This window comes from Geotrypetes seraphini, chromosome 7 (genome assembly GCF_902459505.1).
Source record: "Geotrypetes seraphini chromosome 7, aGeoSer1.1, whole genome shotgun sequence".
Lineage (NCBI taxonomy): Eukaryota > Metazoa > Chordata > Amphibia > Gymnophiona > Dermophiidae > Geotrypetes > Geotrypetes seraphini.
This window is the reverse complement of record NC_047090.1, coordinates 120,754,492-120,774,688: the sequence shown is the minus strand read 5'-3', so window position 1 is coordinate 120,774,688 and position 20,197 is coordinate 120,754,492. Positions and strand designations below refer to the sequence as shown.

The window sequence follows — 20,197 nt, the reverse complement described above, 5'->3', positions numbered from 1 at the left end:
AAGAACATGAATACAAGATGTCGGGGGTGACATTAGCCAAATGCGAACAAGAAAGGGATTTGGGGGTGCTGATAGACAGAACCCTAAAACCATCGGCTCAATGTGCGGCGGCGGCGAAGAAAGCAAATAGGATGTTAGGCATGATTAAGAAGGGGATCACGAGTAGGTCGCAAGATGTTATAATGCCACTTTAAAGAACAATGGTCAGACCACACTTAGAATACTGCGTCCAACACTGGTCTCCATACCTTAAGAAGGACAAAATTCTGTTGGAGAGGGTACAGAGGCGAGCTACGAAACTAGTCAAAGGCATGGAGAATTTAAGCTACATGGAACGCCTCGGAAAACTGGGACTGTTCACCCTCGAAAAGAGAAGACTGCGTGGGGATCTAATAGAGACTTTTAAAATATTAAAGGGATTTGATCAAATTGACCAGGAAGCAGCATTACTGACATTTTCAGATGCGACGCGGACAAGAGGTCATAGCTTAAAACTGAATGGCAGCAGGTTCAGGACAAATGTCAGGAAGTTCTGTTTCACACAAAGAGTGGTAGGCGCTTGGAATGCTCTCCCGGAGGAGGTGGTGGCAGAAATACTGTGCTGGGTTTCAAACGCATGTTGGATGCACACCTTCTTGCAGATCATATTGAGGGATAAGGGAAAACCGGGTCTCCAAAAAGGAGCACCTAAATGGGCCTCTGCTTGTGTGGATCGCCGGACTAGATGGACCTTGGTCTGATCCGGTGAAGGCGTTTCTTATGTTCTTATCCCTCACAGATTGAGAAAACTGGAGAGGAGCTATGTTGAGAGGAACCAAGCTGTCAGGTATAGAGACTGCAGGTTGGAATGAAGCAGAGATTCCTGATGCTGTGTAAGCAGAGAGGGAAAAACTGGTAGAAGGTATAGCTCCCTGCTGCTGAGTTGAAGTAGAAGGGAGAACCAGGGTTGTCTGGGCCACCGAGGAGCAACCAGAATCATGGTGGCATGGTCGGTCTTCAGCTTGACCAGCATCTTTTGAATTAGAGGAAATGGAGGAAATGCATATAGAAAGAGATTTGTCCAGTCCAGAAGAAAAGCATCTGCCTCGAGGCAATGAGGAGTGTACATCCTGGAGCAGAACTGAGGTAGTTGTGGGGGGCTGCAAAGAGGTCTATCTGAGGTGTCTCCCACTGAGAGAAAATGTGATGAAGGAGCGTGGAATGGAGAGTCCATTCGTGGGGCTGCAGAAGACGACTTAAGTTGTCCGCTAAGGCATTGTCCGCCCCCTGAATGTAGACAGCTTTGAGGAAGGTGTTGTGGCGAATGGATCAATCCCAAACTTTCAGAGCTTCTTGACAGAGGGAGGCAGACCCCATGCCTCCCTGTTTGTTGACATAATACATGGCGACTTGATTGTCCGTTCAAATGAGGACTACAAGGTCGTGAAGAAGATGCTGAAAAGCATTGAGAGCATTGAAAATCGCCCTGAGTTCCAGCAGATTGATGTGACACTGACGATCCGTAGGGGGCCAATAGCCTTGAGTACGGAGACCATCGAGATGAGCCCCCCAAGCGTAAGTTGAAGAATCTGTCGTGAGAACTTTCTGATGAGGGGGTGTGTGAAAAAGTAAGCCTCTGGATAGATTGGAAGAGAGCATCCACCAACGAAGAGACTGTGGCAGAGTAGGAGTGACCTGGATATGTTGAGTCAGAGGGTCGGAAACCTGGGTCTATTGAGATGCCAGAGTCCACCGAGGTATCCTGAGGTGAAGTCTGGCAAAAGGAGTCACGTGTACTGTGGAAGCCATGTGACACAGAAGAACCATCATGTGTCTCGCCGAGATGGAAGGGCAAGAGGACACTGCATGACAAAGATGGAGAAGAGCTTCCAGACGTTGTTGAGGAAGGAATGCTCTGAGTTGGACTGTGTCCAGAACGGTCCCAATGAATTGAAGAGTCTGAGACGGCTGTAGATGGGATTTGGGAAAGTTGATTTCGAATCCCAGACTTTGCAGGAACCAGATAGTCCGTTGGGTCGCTACGACGACTCCTTGAGACGTGGAATCTTTGATGAGCCAGTCGTCGAGGTATGGAAATACTTGAAGACCATGGTTCCTGAGAGCTGTGGCCATCACAACCAGGCACTTGGTGAATACTCTGGATGACGAGGCCAGACCGAAAGGAAGTACTCTGTGTTGATAATGCAGATTTCCCACCCGAAATCTGAGGTACTGACAGGAGGTCGGATGAATGGGAATGTGTGTGTAGGTCTCCTTGAGATCCAAAGACCATAACCAGTCATTCTGCTCGAGGAGGGGATAAAGAGATTCCAGGGTCAACATGCAAAATTTTTCTCTGACTAGGAATTTGTTGAGCACCCTGAGATCCAAAATAGGTCGCAGATCGCCCATCTTCTTCGGAACAAGGAAGTACCAGGAGTAAAAACCCTTGTTCTGCTGAGCCAGAGGAACTGGCTCAATAGCTCGAAGCTGAAGTAGAGCTTGAACTTCCTGAAGAAGAAGGGCGGTCTGGGAGGGATTGGAAGGATACTCTCTTGGAGGATGTTCCGGAGGAACTTGATGGAATTGAAGACAGTATCCCTCCCTGATGATGGAAAGGACCCAGAGGTCGGTAGTAACCGTCATCCATCGGTGGCAAAAATGATGGAGATGACCTCCGATAGGGGGAAAAATGGGAACTGGCAGAACGACTGAGGTTATGTTCCGTTCTAGACAGTCAAAAAGGCTGAGGAGCCTTAGGTACAGCAGGTGGCTGAGGCTTTTACTGCTTCTGGGGATGCTGCCTCTTGACAGGCTGACGAGTAGAAGGAGCCTGCTTTGGAGGAAAACGCCCTGATAGATTTGAGGAGGGCATGTAGGACGAGGAGGAGCTGGCTTTGGCTTCAGTCTGAGAATGGATGCAAAAAACTTCTCATGGTCCGAGAGCTTCTTGGTGGCTGCCTCTATTGACTCATCAAAGAGGTCATTGCCAGCACAAGGAACATTAGCCAGCCGGTCCTGCAGGTTAGGATCCATGTCGATAGTACGGAGCCAAGCCAGATGTCGCATGGCCACAGAGCAAGCAGTAGCTCGAGCAGACAGCTCGAAAGCATCATAGGATGACTGAAGAAGTTGCAGCCAGAGTTGTGACAAGGATGCAAGGACTTCTTGGAATTCAAAGTGCATACGAGAATCCAGATAAGGCATAAACTTTGGAAGAAAGGAAAGAAAGAGCTCAAAATAGGTGATGAAATGAAAATTATAGTTGAGGACTCTGGAGGTCATCATCGAATTCTGGTAGATGCAACGACCAAATCTGTCCATCGTTTTACCTTCCCTTCCCGGAGGAACAGTAGCATACACCTGAGAAGGGTGAGATCTTTTCAAAGAAGATTCAACCCGAAGGGATTGGTGAGACAATTGAGTATTGTCAAACCCCTTATGATGTACTGTCCTGTATCTAGAGTCCAATTTGCTTGGAACAGCTGGAATGGAATAAGGAGTTTCCAGACAGCGGACAAAGGTTTGATCCAAAAGCTTATAAACTAAACTAAAGTAAACCTTGGGTTTATATACCGCACCATCTCCACAAATGCGGAGCTCGGCACGGTTTACAGGAAGAAGGATGAGAGAGGAACTACAGTGGAGAGATTAAAGAGTTAGGTGTAAAGGGGGAAGGTGAGAGGCCTAAGAGGGGGGAAGTGTTACAGTTTTGAGAATAGCCAGGTTTTTAGGTGTTTGCGGAAGAGTTGGAGGGAGCTTGAGGTTCGGAGTGGGGAGGTGAAGTTATTCCAGATCTCAGTGATTCTAAAGGGGAGGGATGACCCAAGTTTGCCTGCATGGGAAATACCTTTTATGGAAGGGAAGGATAGTTTAAAAATTTGGGAGGATCTGGAGGAAGTAGGGGTTGGGGAGTTCCAGGATAGAGGGATAACGGCAGGAAGGATGCCATGTAGGATCTTGTAGGCCAGACACGCACATTTGAAGTGGATCCTGGGGATTACTGGGGGCCAATGGAGCTTAGACAGGAGTGGTGAGACGTGATCAAATTTGCTTTTCGCGAAAACAAGCTTAGCTGCGGCGTTCTGAATCCGCTGAAGTCTGTGGAGGCTTTTCTTGGTTAGGCTGAGGTAGATAGAATTGCAATAATCCAATCTGGAGAGGATGATGGATTGTACTAGGAGTGCGAAGTGTTTTTGGTGAAAATAGGGTCTGACTTTCCTTAGCATGTGAAGGCTGAAGAAGCATTTCTTCACCAGGGATTGGAGATGTTTGTTGAAGGATAGAGAAGAGTCTAAGGTGACACCCAGAACTTTGCTTGAGAACTCGAGCTTATGGAGAGGAAGCTTGAGAGATTCAGCTGGAGGTTGAGGGAGATGCATGGTCTCGAGATATTCCTTGTTGAACTTCGAGCCAGTATCTAGTTGAATATCCAAGTCAACCGCCATCTGACGCAGGAAAGATGAAAAGGACAGTTGATCTGCTAAAGCCTGGCCTCGAGAAGGACTCGAGGACGTTGAGGCAGCTTGATCCAGTGAAGAAGGAGACCTGGATGAAGAGATGGAAACCACAGGGTCCTCGAGGTCCGGAAGTGGAAGGGTCGATGGAGGCGGTGGAAAAAACTGAAGAAAAGGCTGCTTGCAGTGAGGCGAAGCATGCCTGGATGAATGCTTCGAAGAATGCCTCGATCTGTGATGCGAGCTGTGCCTCGAAGCAGGCCTCGAGGATCGAGGAGAACGTACCCCAGTCGAAACCCCCAGAGAATGGATAGGGCTGGAGGCTGTGGAACGAAGCAGTGGAGGCTGAGAAGAGGAACCTCGATGCACTCGCAAAGACTCTGCTCCTTGCTTCGAGTGTGAGAGTTCCAACGGAGGCACTGGCAAAGAATCTGCTCCTTGCTGTCCGTGCCCAAATGCCAGACCAGACACTCGCAGAGACTCTGCTCCTAGCAAAGAGTGTGCATGAGACTGAGACATAGGAGGCGGCTCGACCTCGCAGGAGACCGCTGAATGCCCAGGCTGGATTTGTGAGAGAAGCTTCGGCCCCATGATAGTAAAGAGCTGAATGAACTGCTTCTCCAACAAGGTCTGGAACGAAGCCGGCAAGGATGGATCCACGTCTGGAAGAAATAACAACAAAGAGAAAAAACAGCGATTCGTGACAAAAAGAACACAAAACCGCGGTCGAAAGAAGGCACAAGTGAAAATACTTCACGCAGAGAGTCAAAGACGGACTTCTCGGCTCCGCGGAAAAGTAAGAACTGAGGAGACGCGCCCTGCGCTGGGCGGGAAGGCACTCGCACATGAGCGGTGCGGGCGACTTGAAACTTCGAGTTTCTTCAAGCAAGTCTACTTGTGAGGCGTCCGCACCGAGGCTCCGTCTGATGATGTCACCCACTTATGAGAATACCTGCCTGCTTGTCCTGGGATAAACTGTCTTAACTGTCAAATTCAGTAGGGACGCCTTCTGCAAAGGCTTGAAGGGTGCCTTGCTGAGGCCACTCAGGACAATATTAAGGTTCCATATGGGAAATGGCTGTCTTACCGGAGGTCTCAACCTGAGCGCTCCTTTCAAAAATCTAACTTTATCCAGATGTGAGGCCAAGGAACCCTTTTCCACTTGGGCTTTGAAACATGAGAGACCTGCAACAATCCCTTTTCCAGACCAGCCTGCAGAAAATCTAAAATCACTGACACCGGAGCTCTCCAAGGATCTACATCACTGTTGAAACAACCTCCAAACTTTAGCATAAACCACAATGGTTGCTGGTCTCTTTATTCCAAGGAGAGTAGCAATAACTGAAGGCACCATTCGGAGGGCAGCGCTGGCCCAGGCAGGCAGGTAGAAAGCTTGTGCCTGCCGGCCGATGCGGAAAACACCATTCAGAGGGCGGCGCTGCCACCGCTGGACCACCAGGCAATGGGAGAGGCTTAAGGAGGTGCGGAACAGGACGGGAAGAGGCGGCACGGGCCCAGGCAGGCAGGCGGAGGGCTCACACCTGACGGCCGATGCACCGCTGGACCACCAGGCAATGGGGGAGATTTGGAGCGGGACGGGACAGGGACGAGGGTTAAAAAAGTTACTGGGGGTGTTTTTAAAAGGCCCAACCTGGAGGGGGGTGTTAAAAATTTATATCTTCACTGCATAAGACGCATCGACATTTCCACCCACTTTTGGGTGGAAAAAAAAAAGTGTGTCTTATGGAACGAAAAATACGGTAAATGGTATATCAACTTTTTGACATTTTTAGAATTACTTCTAACAAACAACTTTCTATCTTATCTTCCTAAAAACACCACAGGGTTACCTGTGCACACTCAGACGCTAGTCATAAACCAGTTCAAACAGAGAATTACATGGCTGCACTCCTTTCCTACCCACCACCTTCTTTTGAGACATTGTAAATCTATTCAACATTCTACAAATGGGAAACAAAAATGACATTCACAATTAAAGACAGAACCTAAATTGCACTGCAGTATAGTTGGATGGAGCAAGCAAGAATAATAGGAAGATGGAGCTCTTACCTGGTAGCACCACCTGCCCAAAAGATAGTAAGACTTGGCATCATTTGGTTTTAGAGAAATTGCTTTTTCAATGTGTTCCTAAAGAAAATGCAGAGTTTTTCATCACACTGTAATAAACTTACTCTCTCCAAAAAGTATAATCATTATTAAAACTGATCTATATCAGAATGAACTGAACTTTTCTCTATCTGTACAGCAAGCGTTTCTCTCTATCCAAGCTCCTAAGACTCCTCAAGCCCATTCACCCTTTTTTGCTGAATACATTTTAATACCTAGTCAACTTTACTTAGACACTGGTTTTTACCATCACTTTGCTGTCACTGTGCTTTGTCTAGCCTTTTTCTGACTTCTGGGGGGGTGTGGGGGGTGTTAACGGCCTATATAGTTTTAAATCAGCATGTTTTTAATAGGGATCAATTCACCAGGCAGAATTCTTGCAGTTGACAATCAATCTCACCAAAGATTTAGACCAACAATTGAGCCAAAATGGAATATAAGGGTCAAACTAAATCTACAGAAGCAGATTGCATCATCCCTAGTTAATTTCGGACAGAAGGATTCTGCTGTTCTAGAAGGTAAGTTTGACTTATCTTCTCACCCTGAAAATAAGCCCTACCCTAAATATAAGCCCTAGCATGATTTTCGGAGTGGGTCTTAATATAAGCCCTACTCCTGAAAATAAGCCTTAATCGCCAGCAGCAGCTGCAGCGCTCCCCACTCCGATCCATCTCTCCCTCCCATCTGAACCGCGAGACAAAAATAAATACCTTATAACAAACCGGCAGTGTCAGCAGCAATCTAGAAGGCTGCTAAGCAGCGTGTCTATCGCCCGGTCGTTCCTGTGCCGCATCACTGATGACATCATCAGCAACGCAGCAGAGGAATGCCCGGGCGATGATAGAAGGCTGTGAAGCATCCTGTCTAGATTGTTGCCAACACTGCCGGTTTGTTATAAGGTATTTATTTCGGTCTTGCGGTTCGGATGGGAGGAAGAGATCAGATGCTACATTGGGAGATGAGAGGAAAGGAGGGATAGAAGCTGCAAGAGTTCTGCTGCACAAGGGATGGGAGGGAGAGAGGGATAAAAAACTGTAAGGGTTCTGCTGCACAAGGGATAGGAGGGAGGGATAGAAAAATACTGCACAAGGGGATGGGTGAGAGGGGAGGAAAGATGCTGCACATGTGGGGGAGAGAAAGGAAATAGGACGAATTGGGGTAGAGGAGAGGAAGGGAGAGATGATCATTGTACATGAAAAAATAAGACATCCCCAAAAATAAGACCTAGTGTCTTTTTTGAGCCCAAAATTAATATGAGACAACGTCTTATTTTCAGGGAAACACAGTAAGGAATACTTCACTCTGAGAAAAGAGAGGTGCAAAATGATATCAATCCATAAGCATGGAATTTTTACTCCCCTATTTCCTGAGTCTCATAAAATATTTGAGCCCTCCAAATAGATGAGCTCTCTTTTCACTCACCTTAAAGGCGTATCCAGTGTGAATACGCTTCTGGATACTCTCATGATCTGATAACTGACCACTAAGAACGGCAAACCTACAAAACAAAAGACTTAGATATTGTATGGCTTGAAAGTTCTCATACACCATCATTTTTAGATTATTCTTACCACTGGCAACCTAAAAAAAACCAGTTCTCTCCAGGATCAATCCACCATAAAGAATTATTATTTATTAATTTTATTTTCAATTCTTTTTATTGAAAACAAGCGGAACATGAACAAACCATACATTCAAGACCTTTTCCCCACAAGCCATGGGAACTATGCTTTTAGTACCCCCATGACACAAATATTGCTTTTCCCCCTCCCATCCAGAGACTCCCCACTCCACACACCCATACTCCTTCCCCACTCCTCCCTGCAACTGAACAATCAAGATACAACATCTCCAGGTAGGTATGAATACAACTGAAGTCTATTCAAGATTTGACTACGGCTTCTCGGAGCCAATATATTCAAGTATGAAGTCCAAACTTTTACAAAATCTTTGCTTCGTCTTCGAGAATAGTTTTCTTGCTTCCCACCCCGTCAACTCATGCAACTTATTTCTCCAACACCAAATGGAGGATGGTTCCTCCGACATACAATGATTTAATATACATTTCTTTCCCAAAATATAACATTTACCAATGAACCTTTTTTCTCAAACGGTATATAATGAGAGCATAGAGAACTGAGAAAACAACATGGAAAATGCAGACATAGTAATTGGTGTGTACAATACCCCTTGCAGAAAGGAGGCAATAGCTCTACAAAATTCTTTAATTAGGTTACAGGACCACAAACCATGAAAATATGAATTTACTGCCACAGAACATTTTTTTACAAAGTTGGGTGATTACACTGCCCATGTGATAGGCTTAACTTTTTGAAGCATAGGCCCTCAACAGTGTGCGACAGTAACATTCTCTGAGCTCAACATTATACACCAAACCAGGGATCCCCTTGAAAACTCTGAGCAAGGTGTCCCCTCTCATTTCCCTATTCAAGTCCTTCTGCCACAATAACAAGATAGGGGAGAAGTCATTAGGGGGATGTAAATCAATCAAACTCCTGTGGCAGTATGATATTGAGATTTTGGTCTCTGGGTCGGCCTCTAAAAGGGAACCTAATTTTTCCCCAAAATCCCTGGATAAGGAACCATCAGGAAGCAGCCCCACATAGTGCCTTGACAATCTGCAAAGTGTGCTCAAATCTGTGGAACTCCTTTCTGTAGCAACTCATCGCAGGATAGGAGTGCTCCATCTTCCTGCAGGACATGCAGCAATTGACCCACCTGTTCAGTTCTCTATTTGTTAAAAAACCAATGGAGCAATTCCAGGCAGGAAAGACAGATTCCCAACCAGAGGCAGCAGCACACTAACATTCGGATCTTGGTCCCAAAGAGGAAGTATCCATCTCCAGACAACCTAAAGTGGTCACAGCAATATACTGTTCCTACTCTGCCGAGATAACTCAGTTGTACGAGCATGCAAGAGATAGATTAAGTGGGTAGGATAAAAGTAATCCCATTCCATGGCAACATTTGTATATAAGGCAGTGCCCAACACCCAATCTCTAATATGTCACAAAAGGCAAACTTGATTATGAGAAAGGATATCTGGCATCCCCAAGCTCATGGTCCTAAAAGGTATTAATAGCACAATTTGGGTTTCTCCCCCCCTCCCAACAAAACTCGATATCATAGAGTTTAAGAGGCGGACATTTTTTTTAGCAGGTACAGGGGAAGCATTTGAAGAACAGAGCCATTTAGGGAATAGAACCATTTGAAAGAGATGCACACTAGTACTGCCCGATTCAGGAAAAAAAATTTTGATTCGATTCAGCCTATTGAATTGGTTTTTCGATTCGATTCAATTTTCCTGCCCGATTGGGTGTTTTTTTCAAACATCCTGGAGGATTTATTTTATAGCTTCTATACCCCCTTTGCCCTCTCCTACCTACACTGGCGCTGTGGTGTAAACAAAATAAAGAAACAACAAGGACTTTTCTTCTCTCTGTTAAATCCTAGGTCACGTTTGTGGTCTAACACCAGCTCAGGCAGGATACACTTTTCAAACTGACATATTGTAATCACAAAACAGAAAATAAAATGATTTTTTCTACCTTTTGCTGTTTGGTTGTCTTCTAATAACTCGTTTCTTTCTTCTTTCTCCGTGCTAACCACCCATCTTCCATCTGTGTCCTCCCCTTCCATTTCCATTCCTTTCCCCTGGTCTGGCATCTGTCTCCCCTCCCCATGCCCTGACATCTCTCCCTCCATGGTCTAGTATAGCCTTTCCTTTCCCTCCCTCCCATGGGCTTGGCATCTCTTTCTTCTCCTCTCCCTTCCTGGGCTTCCTTATCCCTCCTTCCCTCTCTCACCAATTGGGTGCAACAACAGCATTTCTCTTCCCCCTTCCCCTCTCACTCTCCTCCTCCTCCTCCACTGCTCTCCCTCTTCCCCCATCCACTCTCCTCCTCCACTGCTCTCCCCTCAGTCCTGCTGCAGCTTTCCCTCTTCCATTTTAAGTCCAGCAGCACTCTCCTCTGTTCCCAATCCAGCAGCACCTCTCCCTCTCACTTCCCTCCTCCACAGCTCCAACAGTACCTCTCCCTCTCCTCTACTTCCATTTCCCCCACCAACTAGCTGCAGCACCTCTCTTCTCCGACTAGCAGGGCTCCTCTCCCTTCCCTTTCCCTCCCCTCTGACTAGAAGCAGTACCTTACCCACTTACCTCCCAGGTTTAGCAGCATCACTCCCTCCTCTCCTCCTATCAGCCTCCCTCCCTCTTGTCTCCCAGGTCCATCAGCATCACGCCCCCCTCCTGATTAACAGGCTCTCATCGGCTCTCACTGGCTTGTGGATTCCCTGGCCTGACTCGGCACAGCCTGAAGTTGTGTTTGACTCTGGTAAAGAAAGTACAAAAGAAAAAAAAACTGGCGATTTTTCAAACCCTCTCCATAACACTAGCCTGTATTAGCAGCTGCACTGCTCTCTCCTTCCATAGCTTTAGCGAGTCAATTCCCTTCTGCAGTCTCAGAGCCTCTGCTAGGCCGTCCCGCCTCTGATGATGCAACTTCCTTCTTCCTCGGAGGCGGGACGGCCTAGCAGAGGCTCTGGGGCTGCAGAAGGGAATTGACTCGCTAAACCTATGGAAGGAGAGAGCGGTGCAGCTGCTAATACAAGCTAGTGTTACGGGGAGGGTTTGAAAAATCGCCAGTTTTTTTTTCTTTTGTACTTTCTTTACCAGAGTCAAACACAACTTCAGGCTGTGCCGAGTCAGGCCGGGGAATCCACAAGCCGGTGAGAGGGTTTAAAAAAATATATACATGTTTTGAGTGGCAGGATTCGTGAGCGCGATGACAGCCAAGCACGGGGAGGTTGGGCCCCGAATCGGAGAGGCCGATTTTTTAAAAAATACACATCGATTCGAATCAATTCACCCAGTGAATCGGTGAATCGATTCGAATTGTAAATTGAACAGCAATAATGCACACACCCCATCAATGACATCAGTATGCCTTGCCATTTTACTAGAAGGGATCTGGTGTCCGAAAGCAATTTATCCACATTGAGAAGATAAAGTTGAATAACATCCATGGACATCCTAACTTCCCAGGCATCAAAATGAGGTGTCCGCCCATTGCAATGGGAAATTTGCCCCACAGGACTCACAAAGCAGTTCAGAAGAAGCCAATGCCTCTGATTTTCCCAAGTTTAATGCAAACCCAGAAAAATCCCCATATTCCCGTAAACTTTCCAGCAGAGTCGGCAGAGATCTACGTGGGTTTGACAAATAGATCAAGAGATCATCTGCAAATGCTGCTATTTTAAAGTGAGTGACTCCTAAAATTAATCCACTTATTTCCGCATTAGATTTAGAATTATGATTTTTAAGACAGGTGCACTCTTGAGGGATACTACTGAATTCAGCCAGCCTCAATCCAAACAGGCGCACACTAATATGGATATGTAACTCTTACTTCACTGAAGTGGTAAAAATATGAACCCTAGCACTAGAGAATGACACGGGGAAAAAATTTATCACCATTCCCGCCCTGTCCCTGTGAGCTCGTCCCCATCCCTGCCCCATCCCCGCGAGCTCAGTCCCCATCCCTGCCCTGTCTCCGCCCTGCAAACTGTCAGATCCCACCTGCACAAACCTCGAATAGTTATGATTTTAACTGAACTTATTTTATTAAAGTGTAAAAAAAAGAGACTATTCTGTACAATTGTCATTTTTTACACACAAATAATACGGAGCAAGGATCAACAAAACCCCTGTATCCCCTCCCTTTCACAAATATCCCCTCCACTATTGTGAAAACTGAACAAACCAAATTACTACCGAATGCTACTCAGAAAAATCATGCTAACAGATTACTTCAGTCACATATGGCAGGAATAGTGCAACTAGAGCAACTATCCCCTGTTCAGAGAAAACCCTAAGCCAGATGGAAGCTATAAAAGCATAGCTTGGGCTTTGCGGTTCCCAGTTATGTCTAATATCAGCTCTAGCAGGATACATATTTCAAATCTGAAATATTCTAATCACAAGATATAAAATAAATTTTTTTCTACCTCTTGTTGTCTGGTCATTTTATTCTTCAATTCGCATTGATTTCAGGCTTTGGTTTTGGGTTCCTTCTGTCTTCATCGTGGCATGGCTGGCTTCTGAAGGTAAAATAGGCCCAAGAGGAGCTGAGGAGGAGATGTTGAGCCTGACATGGGTGCAATTTTTTTACCACAAGAGCAAGACTTTTCACTGCTTCCACGTGAAGAGAAAGAATTTGTCCCCATTCCCGTGGGGCGTTGAAAGGTCTTGTCCCCATTCCTGCGGTAAACCAGTTGCAAATGTTCCCATTACTGCGGTGACCACAGTTTACTGCGGTAAATGGTCCCCGTGTCATTCTCTACCTAGCACTACTGAACTGGGTTGAGAATCTTACCATAAACCCTAGGAGTTTAAATAGCAAGGAATCATAGCCTACCTATGATATGAAGCCAGCATATGTAGTAATATTAAATTGAATTAATGCAACCCCTTTCATCCAAAAACATATTAATTTTGTGTATAAAAATATTACCACAAAAATATGCAAACAGTTTCTATATGGAACAACATCACAACATTTGTTTTTGCACCCTAACAATAAGCTCATTTTGTATAGTGGCTCTATTTAATGGTGGCTCTAATCAAATATTTGGGGTGGCAAGTCAAATTAGAATTGCCACACATCATACCACACTTAAGTTAGCAGTATGACACACCATGGCCTTCTGCATAAAGAAACTCCTTCTCTCCAGTTAGTTTTAGTTACATGGTAAATCTGCTGTAAAAATTGATAGAATTTGTTAAATAATGCTGTGTGGGAGTGGCATCTGAATTCTCTACTGGATATTTTTGTTTGGCAACTTGTAAGGGGATAGCTCCATTGTTAGGGGGTATAGATAGAGGATTAATGCACAGGTCCTGGACCTGTTGGACCGCCGCATGAGCGGACTGCTGGGCATGATTGACCTCAGATCTGACCCAGCGGAGGCATTGCTTATGTTCTTATACAGAACTGGAGTTTTAATATTTATATTGAGATTCTGACCAAAATAAACCCTAAATTCCAGTTCTGTATAAGAAATTCCATACTCCTAAATAGAGCTATCATGTTAAAAGTTGCCCAAAAAATATTCCAATTGTTAATTACCTCCATTGCCTGACACTGTTTAAAGCAGATGAGTTTTGGTTTGTTTGTGGGTGGCTCTACAGCAGGGGTGTCAAAAAAGTCCCTTCCTCAAGGGCCGCAATCCAGTCAGGTTTTTCAGGATTTCCCCAATGAATATGCATGAGATCTATTTGCATGCACTGCTTTCTTTGTATGCTAAAAGATCTCATGCATATTCATTGGGGAAATCCTGAAAACCCAACTGGATTGTGCCACTTTAGGCCCGACTTTGACACCTGTGCTCTACAGGTTATAGAAACCATTAGTCCTGAACATTTTTAATTCTGAGTGACAACGGCTGCCTTTGACAGTCCTAGTCCCAAAGCCTGCTTTCATATAGGCGCTTTACAAAGTAACACAAGACCCTATAAGAGATACTCAAAACCGATACTGTATAACAAACTTACCAAACTATGACAGTCCTAACTCACCTATGAAAAAAAAATGCTATAGATATTACACTGGGATCTAACATAAGAACATAAGAATTGTCATACTGGGACAGACCGAAAGTCCATCAAGCCAAACATCCTGTTTCCAACAGTGGCCAACCCAGGTCCCAAGTAGCTGGATCCCAAGTAGTAAAACACTAGAGTACTTGTAGACATATATTCCATTATCCCAGGACAAGCAGGCAGCATATTCTTGACTGATGGGTGACGGCACCGACGGAGCCCCGGTACGGACAATTTTAGAGTGATTGTACTCTAAGAACTTGGAAAGTTCTAGTAGGCCGCACCGCGCACGCGCGAGTGCCTTCCCGCCCGACAGAGGCGCGCGGTCCCCAGTTTCTTAGTTTCCGCGGAGCTAAGAAGACGCGTTTCTTTCAACGGCTGTTGAAAGACTTTTTTGGTATCGCCTTCCGCCTCGCGTAAACCCTTAAGGAAATATTGTTTCCTTCATTTTCTTTAAAAAAAAAACTTTGGGTTTTTTTTTCAATTCTTTCAGTTTCGCCCCGGCGGGGCCTGTTGCCACCATCGAGGCCTCGGCCTTCGATTTGGCAGAAGCCATTTTTACCTTCATGCCCCCTCAACCCGGGTTTAAGAAGTGCCAGCGGTGTGCACGACCAATTTCACTCACTGACTCGCACAACTGGTGTCTACAGTGTCTTGGTCCTGACCATCGAGCGTCTACCTACACCCGCTGTGCGACTTTGAAAAAGAGAACTCTGAAGAACCGGCAGATCCAACAGAGATTGTTATTTGGTGCCGAGATGTCTGATCCTGCGGCACCGGCATCGGCCCCGTCTCAGTCGGCACCCTCCTCGTCGACACTGCGCGATACCGCGTCGGCGTCGCATCCCTCAGGTAAGCCGGCTAAGAAGCCTTCCCCGTTGGAGCGTCCTCCGGTCTCAGTAGCAGCGAGCCCAGTCCTGCCGACCTCGAGGCGCCCACGGAAGCGCTCCGCCCCAATAGAGGTGAGTCCCTCAACCTCGGGTGCCTCATCCTCGGGGCGTAGAGCGGCACCGCAGGTACCGCAGAAGAAAAAGGCGGTACCGGTGCCTTCGCTGGACGAGCGAATTGTTGCTGTCCTGCAGGTGCAGCTTAAGGAGCAGTTACAAGAACTCCTTCCTGCCCTCTTGGCACCGAACCTTCCGGACCCGGTCCGGTCTGAGCCGCCGGTACCGGCAGTGGAGCAGCCCCTACTGTCAGCGTCCACTGTTTCGGTACCGGTTCACTCGGCATCATCGGTATCGATGCCTGTCCTTGCACCGGAGCCGAGAGCCCAGCATCAGTCGGTGCAGACTTCGGCACCGTTGCAGTCTGTAACATCTCCCGGTACCGTATCTATGAGGTCGGGTAAGTCGGCACGCAAATCCCGACACCTAGAACCCTCTACTCCGGAATCTCGGGACCGCGGCTCCCATATTAGGGACCCTGATCTGTGGGGTGACTCCGAAGAGCCTTTTCTTTCTGAGGGTGAGTGTTCTTCGGATGAGGATGATCCTGCTATTCCTGATCCATCCTCCAAACATGATTCCACGTCTTTCACTTCTTTTTTCAAGGACATGTGCGAATCTCTCTCCATTCCTTTGGAGGCTGAGTCTAAAAAATCCAAGGCCTTTCTTGATGCCCTTGACTTCGACCAGCCTCCAAAGGAATTTTTGAAACTCCCTCTTCATGACATCTTGAGGGAAACTTTCTATAAAAACCTAGAGACCACTTTAACTATCCCAGGAGCTCCCCGCAAATTGGATTCATTATACAAAGTAATCCCTATTCCTGGGTTTGATAAACCACAGCTTCCCCATGAATCTCTGCTTGTGGAATCTACGCTTAAAAAGTCTGCGGGGACTAGTGTATATGCTTCTGTCCCTCCTGGCAGAGAAGGTAAAGCCATGGACAAATTCGGTAAGCGGTTATACCAGAATGCTATGCTCGCTAACAGATCTGGTAAAGCAATGTTACTTACCGTAACAGTTGTTATCCAGGGACAGCAGGCAGCTATTCTCACTAGTGGGTGATGTCATCCGACAGAGCCCCGATACGGACATCTTGCAAGCATGTCTTGCTTGAAGAAACTCAGAAGTTTCGAGATGCCCACACCGCGCATGCGCCAGTGCCTTCCTGCCCGATGTACCGGGCGTGTCTCCTCAGTTCAGGTAGCCAGCCTGAGAAGCCAACCCAGGGGAGGTGGGTGGGACGTGAGAATAGCTGCCTGCTGTCCCTGGATAACAACTGTTACGGTAAGTAACATTGCTTTATCCCAGGACAAGCAGGCAGGTATTCTCACTAGTGGGTGACCTCCAAGCTAACCCCAATGGGATGGTGGGAGAGTTGGCAACTTAAGAGAACAAATTTCGTAACACTGTTTGGCCAAACTGTCCATCCCGTCTGGAGAAAGTATCCAGACAATAATGAGAGGTGAATGTATGAACCGAGGACCAAGTGGCAGCCTTACAAATCTCCTCAATCGGTGTCGATCTGAGGAAGGCAACAGAGGCTGCCATAGCTCTGACCTTATGGGCTGTGACCTTACAGGGAAGGGATAATCCAGCCTGGGCATAGCAGGAAGAGATACAAGCCGCCATCCAGTTGGAGATGGTGCGCTTCGATACAGGTCGTCCCAACTTGTTTGGATCAAAGGAGACGAAAAGTTGAGGAGCAGTTCTGTGTGGCTTTGTGCGATCCAAGTAGAAAGCTAGAGCACGTTTACAGTCCAGAGTGTGCAAAGCAGATTCTCCAGGATGAGAATGAGGCTTTGGAAAGAACACTGGCAGCACGATGGATTGGTTGAGGTGAAATTCAGAAACCACTTTAGGCAAGAATTTCGGATGAGTACGAAGAACCACCTTGTCATAATGGAATACTGTGAACGGTGGATCCGCCACTAGGGCCTGAAGCTCACTGACCCTGCGAGCAGACGTGAGGGCCACCAGAAAAACCACCTTCCAGGTGAGATACTTAAGTGGAGCCTTGTTGAGAGGTTCAAACGGAGGCTTCATGAGATGAGACAGGACAACATTGAGATCCCAAACCACAGGAGGAGGTTTGATAGGAGGGTTGACATGAAAAAGTCCTTTCATAAATCTGAAAACCACAGGATGAGCAGACAAAGGTTTCCCCTGTAGAGGCTGATGGAAAGCCGCAATAGCACTCAGGTGGACTCGTATAGAGGTAGACTTGAGACCAGACTGAGACAGGTGTAGAAGATAGTCCAACACAGAGGATAGGGAAGCTCGCTGAGGCTCCGTGGCATTGGAAATACACCAGGAAGAGAATCTAGTCCATTTTTGGGAATAGCATTGTCGAGTAGCAGACTTCCTGGAAGCCTCCAAGACCTCCCTCACTGCATGAGAGAACTGGTGAGGAGTTATGTTGAAAGGAACCAAGCTGTCAGGTGGAGGGACTGCAGGTTGGGGTGAAGTAGTGAACCTTGATGTTGAGTAAGTAGTGAAGGAAACACTGGAAGAAGTACTGGCTCCCTGCTGCTCAGTTGAAGTAGAAGGGAGTACCAAGGTTGTCTGGGCCACCGAGGAGCAATCAGAATCATGGTGGCATGGTCTGATCTCAACTTGACCAGAGTCTTTTGAACGAGAGGAAATGGAGGAAACGCATACAGGAAGCGATTCCCCCAATCCAGTAGAAAGGCGTCTGCCTCGAGGCGATGAGGAGTGTAGATCCTGGAGCAAACCTGAGGCAGTTTGAAGTTGTGGGGGGCTGCAAAGAGGTCTATCTGAGGTGTTCCCCACTGAGCAAAGATCTGATGAAGGGGGTTGGAGTGGAGCGTCCATTCGTGAGGCTGGAGAAGACGACTCAATTTGTCTGCCAAGACGTTGTCCTTCCCCTGAATGTAGACAGCTTTGAGGAAGGCGTTGTGGCGAACAGCCCAATCCCAGACTCGAAGAGCTTCCTGGCAAAGAGGGGCCGAGCCCGTGCCCCCTTGTTTGTTGACATAATACATGGCGACCTGATTGTCGGTGCGAATAAGGACCACCATGTCGTGAAGCAGATGTTGAAAAGCTTGGAGAGCATTGAAGATGGCTCTGAGCTCTAGAAGATTGATTTGATGGAGTCGTTCCGCACTGGTCCAGAACCCCTGAGTGCGAAGCCCATCCAGATGAGCCCCCCATGCATAGTTTGAAGAATCGGTCGTGAGAACTTTCTGGTGGGGAGGAGAGTGAAACAGCAAACCTCTGGATAGATTCGAAGAGGTCATCCACCAGAGAAGAGACTGCCGTAGAGCAGGAGTGACTACAATGTGACGGGACAACGGGTCGGATACCTGAGTCCACTGAGATGCCAGGGTCCATTGAGGAACTCTGAGATGTAGTCTGGCAAAAGGCGTCACATGAACTGTAGACGCCATGTGGCCCAAGAGGACCATCATGTGTCTCGCTGAGATGGATTGGCGAGAAGACACCGACTGGCAGAGTAGAAGGAGAGCATCCATGCGTTGAGGAGGAAGGAATGCTCGAAGTTGAATGGTATCCAGGACAGCCCCGATAAAGGGGAGAGACTGGGTGGGCTGAAGATGTGACTTGGGAAAGTTGATCTCGAAGCCCAAGCTCTGCAGGAAACAAATTGTAGTCAAGGTCGCCGAAATGACCTCTGGAGCCGACGGTGCCTTGATGAGCCAGTCGTCGAGGTATGGAAACACCTGAAGACCCATGTTCCGGAGTGCAGCGGCCACCACCACCAGACACTTCGTGAAGACTCTGGGAGACGAGGAAAGGCCGAATGGAAGCACTCGATACTGCAGATGTAGATTTCCCACCCGAAATCTGAGGAACTTGCGGGAGGCCGGATGAATAGGAATGTGAGTGTAGGCCTCCTTGAGGTCCAGAGAGCATAACCAATCGTTCTGCTCGAGGAGGGGATAGAGAGAAGCAAGGGTCAGCATACGGAACCGTTCCTTGACCAAAAACTTGTTGAGGACTCGAAGGTCCAAAATAGGACGCAGATCGCTCGTCTTCTTCGGGACCAGGAAGTACCGGGAGTAAAACCCCCGGTTTTGCTGATCTAATGGAACCGGCTCGACGGCCCGAAGCCGAAGCAGAGCCTGAGCCTCCTGGAGAAGAGCGGTCTGCGTCAAGTTTGAAGGATACTCTCTTGGCGGGTGGTCCGGGGGGACCCGTTGGAAATGAAGAGAGTATCCCTCTCCTACGATGGTAAGGACCCAAAGGTCCGTGGTGATGGTCTCCCATTGATGACAAAAATGATGGAGACGACCCCCAATGGGAAAAACGGGGGGAGACAGAACGAGGTCGGTTATGCTCCCTGGAAGAGAGTCAAAAAGGCTGAGTAGCCTTGGGTGCAGCCGGCATCTGAGGCTTCTGCTGAGGCTTCTGGGGAGGCTGTCTCTTCGCGGGTTGTCTCGCAGGAGGAGCTTGCCTCGGCTGATAACGCCGCTGGTAAATCAAAGGCGGCCTAGTGGGTCGAGATTGTTGAGGCTTGGGTTTAGGCCGTAGGATAGATTGGAAGGACTTCTCATGATCCGAAAGCTTCTTAGTAACAGTCTTGATAGACTCATCAAACAGATCCGCCCCCGCACAAGGCACATTAGCAAGTCTGTCTTGGAGGTTTGGATCCATATCAATCGTACGAAGCCATGCCAGGCGACGCATGGCTACCGAACAGGCAGCAGCACGTGCCGAGAGCTCGAAGGCATCGTAGGAGGATTGCATCAGTTGGAGGCGTAACTGGGAAAGGGTCGCCACCACCTCTTCAAACTCGTATCGAGCCTGAGCATCGATGAAAGGTATGAACTTGCGGAGCACCGGCAAGAAGTCCAAATATGAAGAAAAGAAGAAATTGTAATTGAGCACTCGAGACGCCATCATAGAGTTCTGGTCCTCCCTTCTCGGCCCTGTGGTACTGAGGCTTAAACCTGGGAGGGATGAGACCGTTTGAGGGAGGACTCGACCAGAAGGGACTGATGAGATAGTTGCGCCCCCTCAAACCCTTTGTGGTGGACGATGCGGTATCGAGCATCCAACTTACTGGGAACTGCAGGGATGGAATATGG

General features: G+C 47.5%; 1 protein-coding gene across 11 annotated transcripts in view; it reads right to left on the bottom strand.

Annotated features, from left to right (window-relative positions):
• RMDN3 (regulator of microtubule dynamics 3) overlaps window positions 1-20,197 on the bottom strand; it is a 219,132-nt gene that overhangs the window by 52,359 nt on the left and 146,576 nt on the right. For all 11 annotated transcript variants that reach the window (XM_033952294.1, XM_033952295.1, XM_033952296.1 and 8 more), the window contains 2 exons: window positions 7,986-8,061; window positions 6,507-6,584 (listed from right to left, as the gene is read on the bottom strand). In XM_033952294.1, coding sequence (XP_033808185.1) covers window positions 6,507-6,584; window positions 7,986-8,061 — 154 coding nt within the window. The remainder of the gene's footprint in view (window positions 1-6,506; window positions 6,585-7,985; window positions 8,062-20,197) is intronic.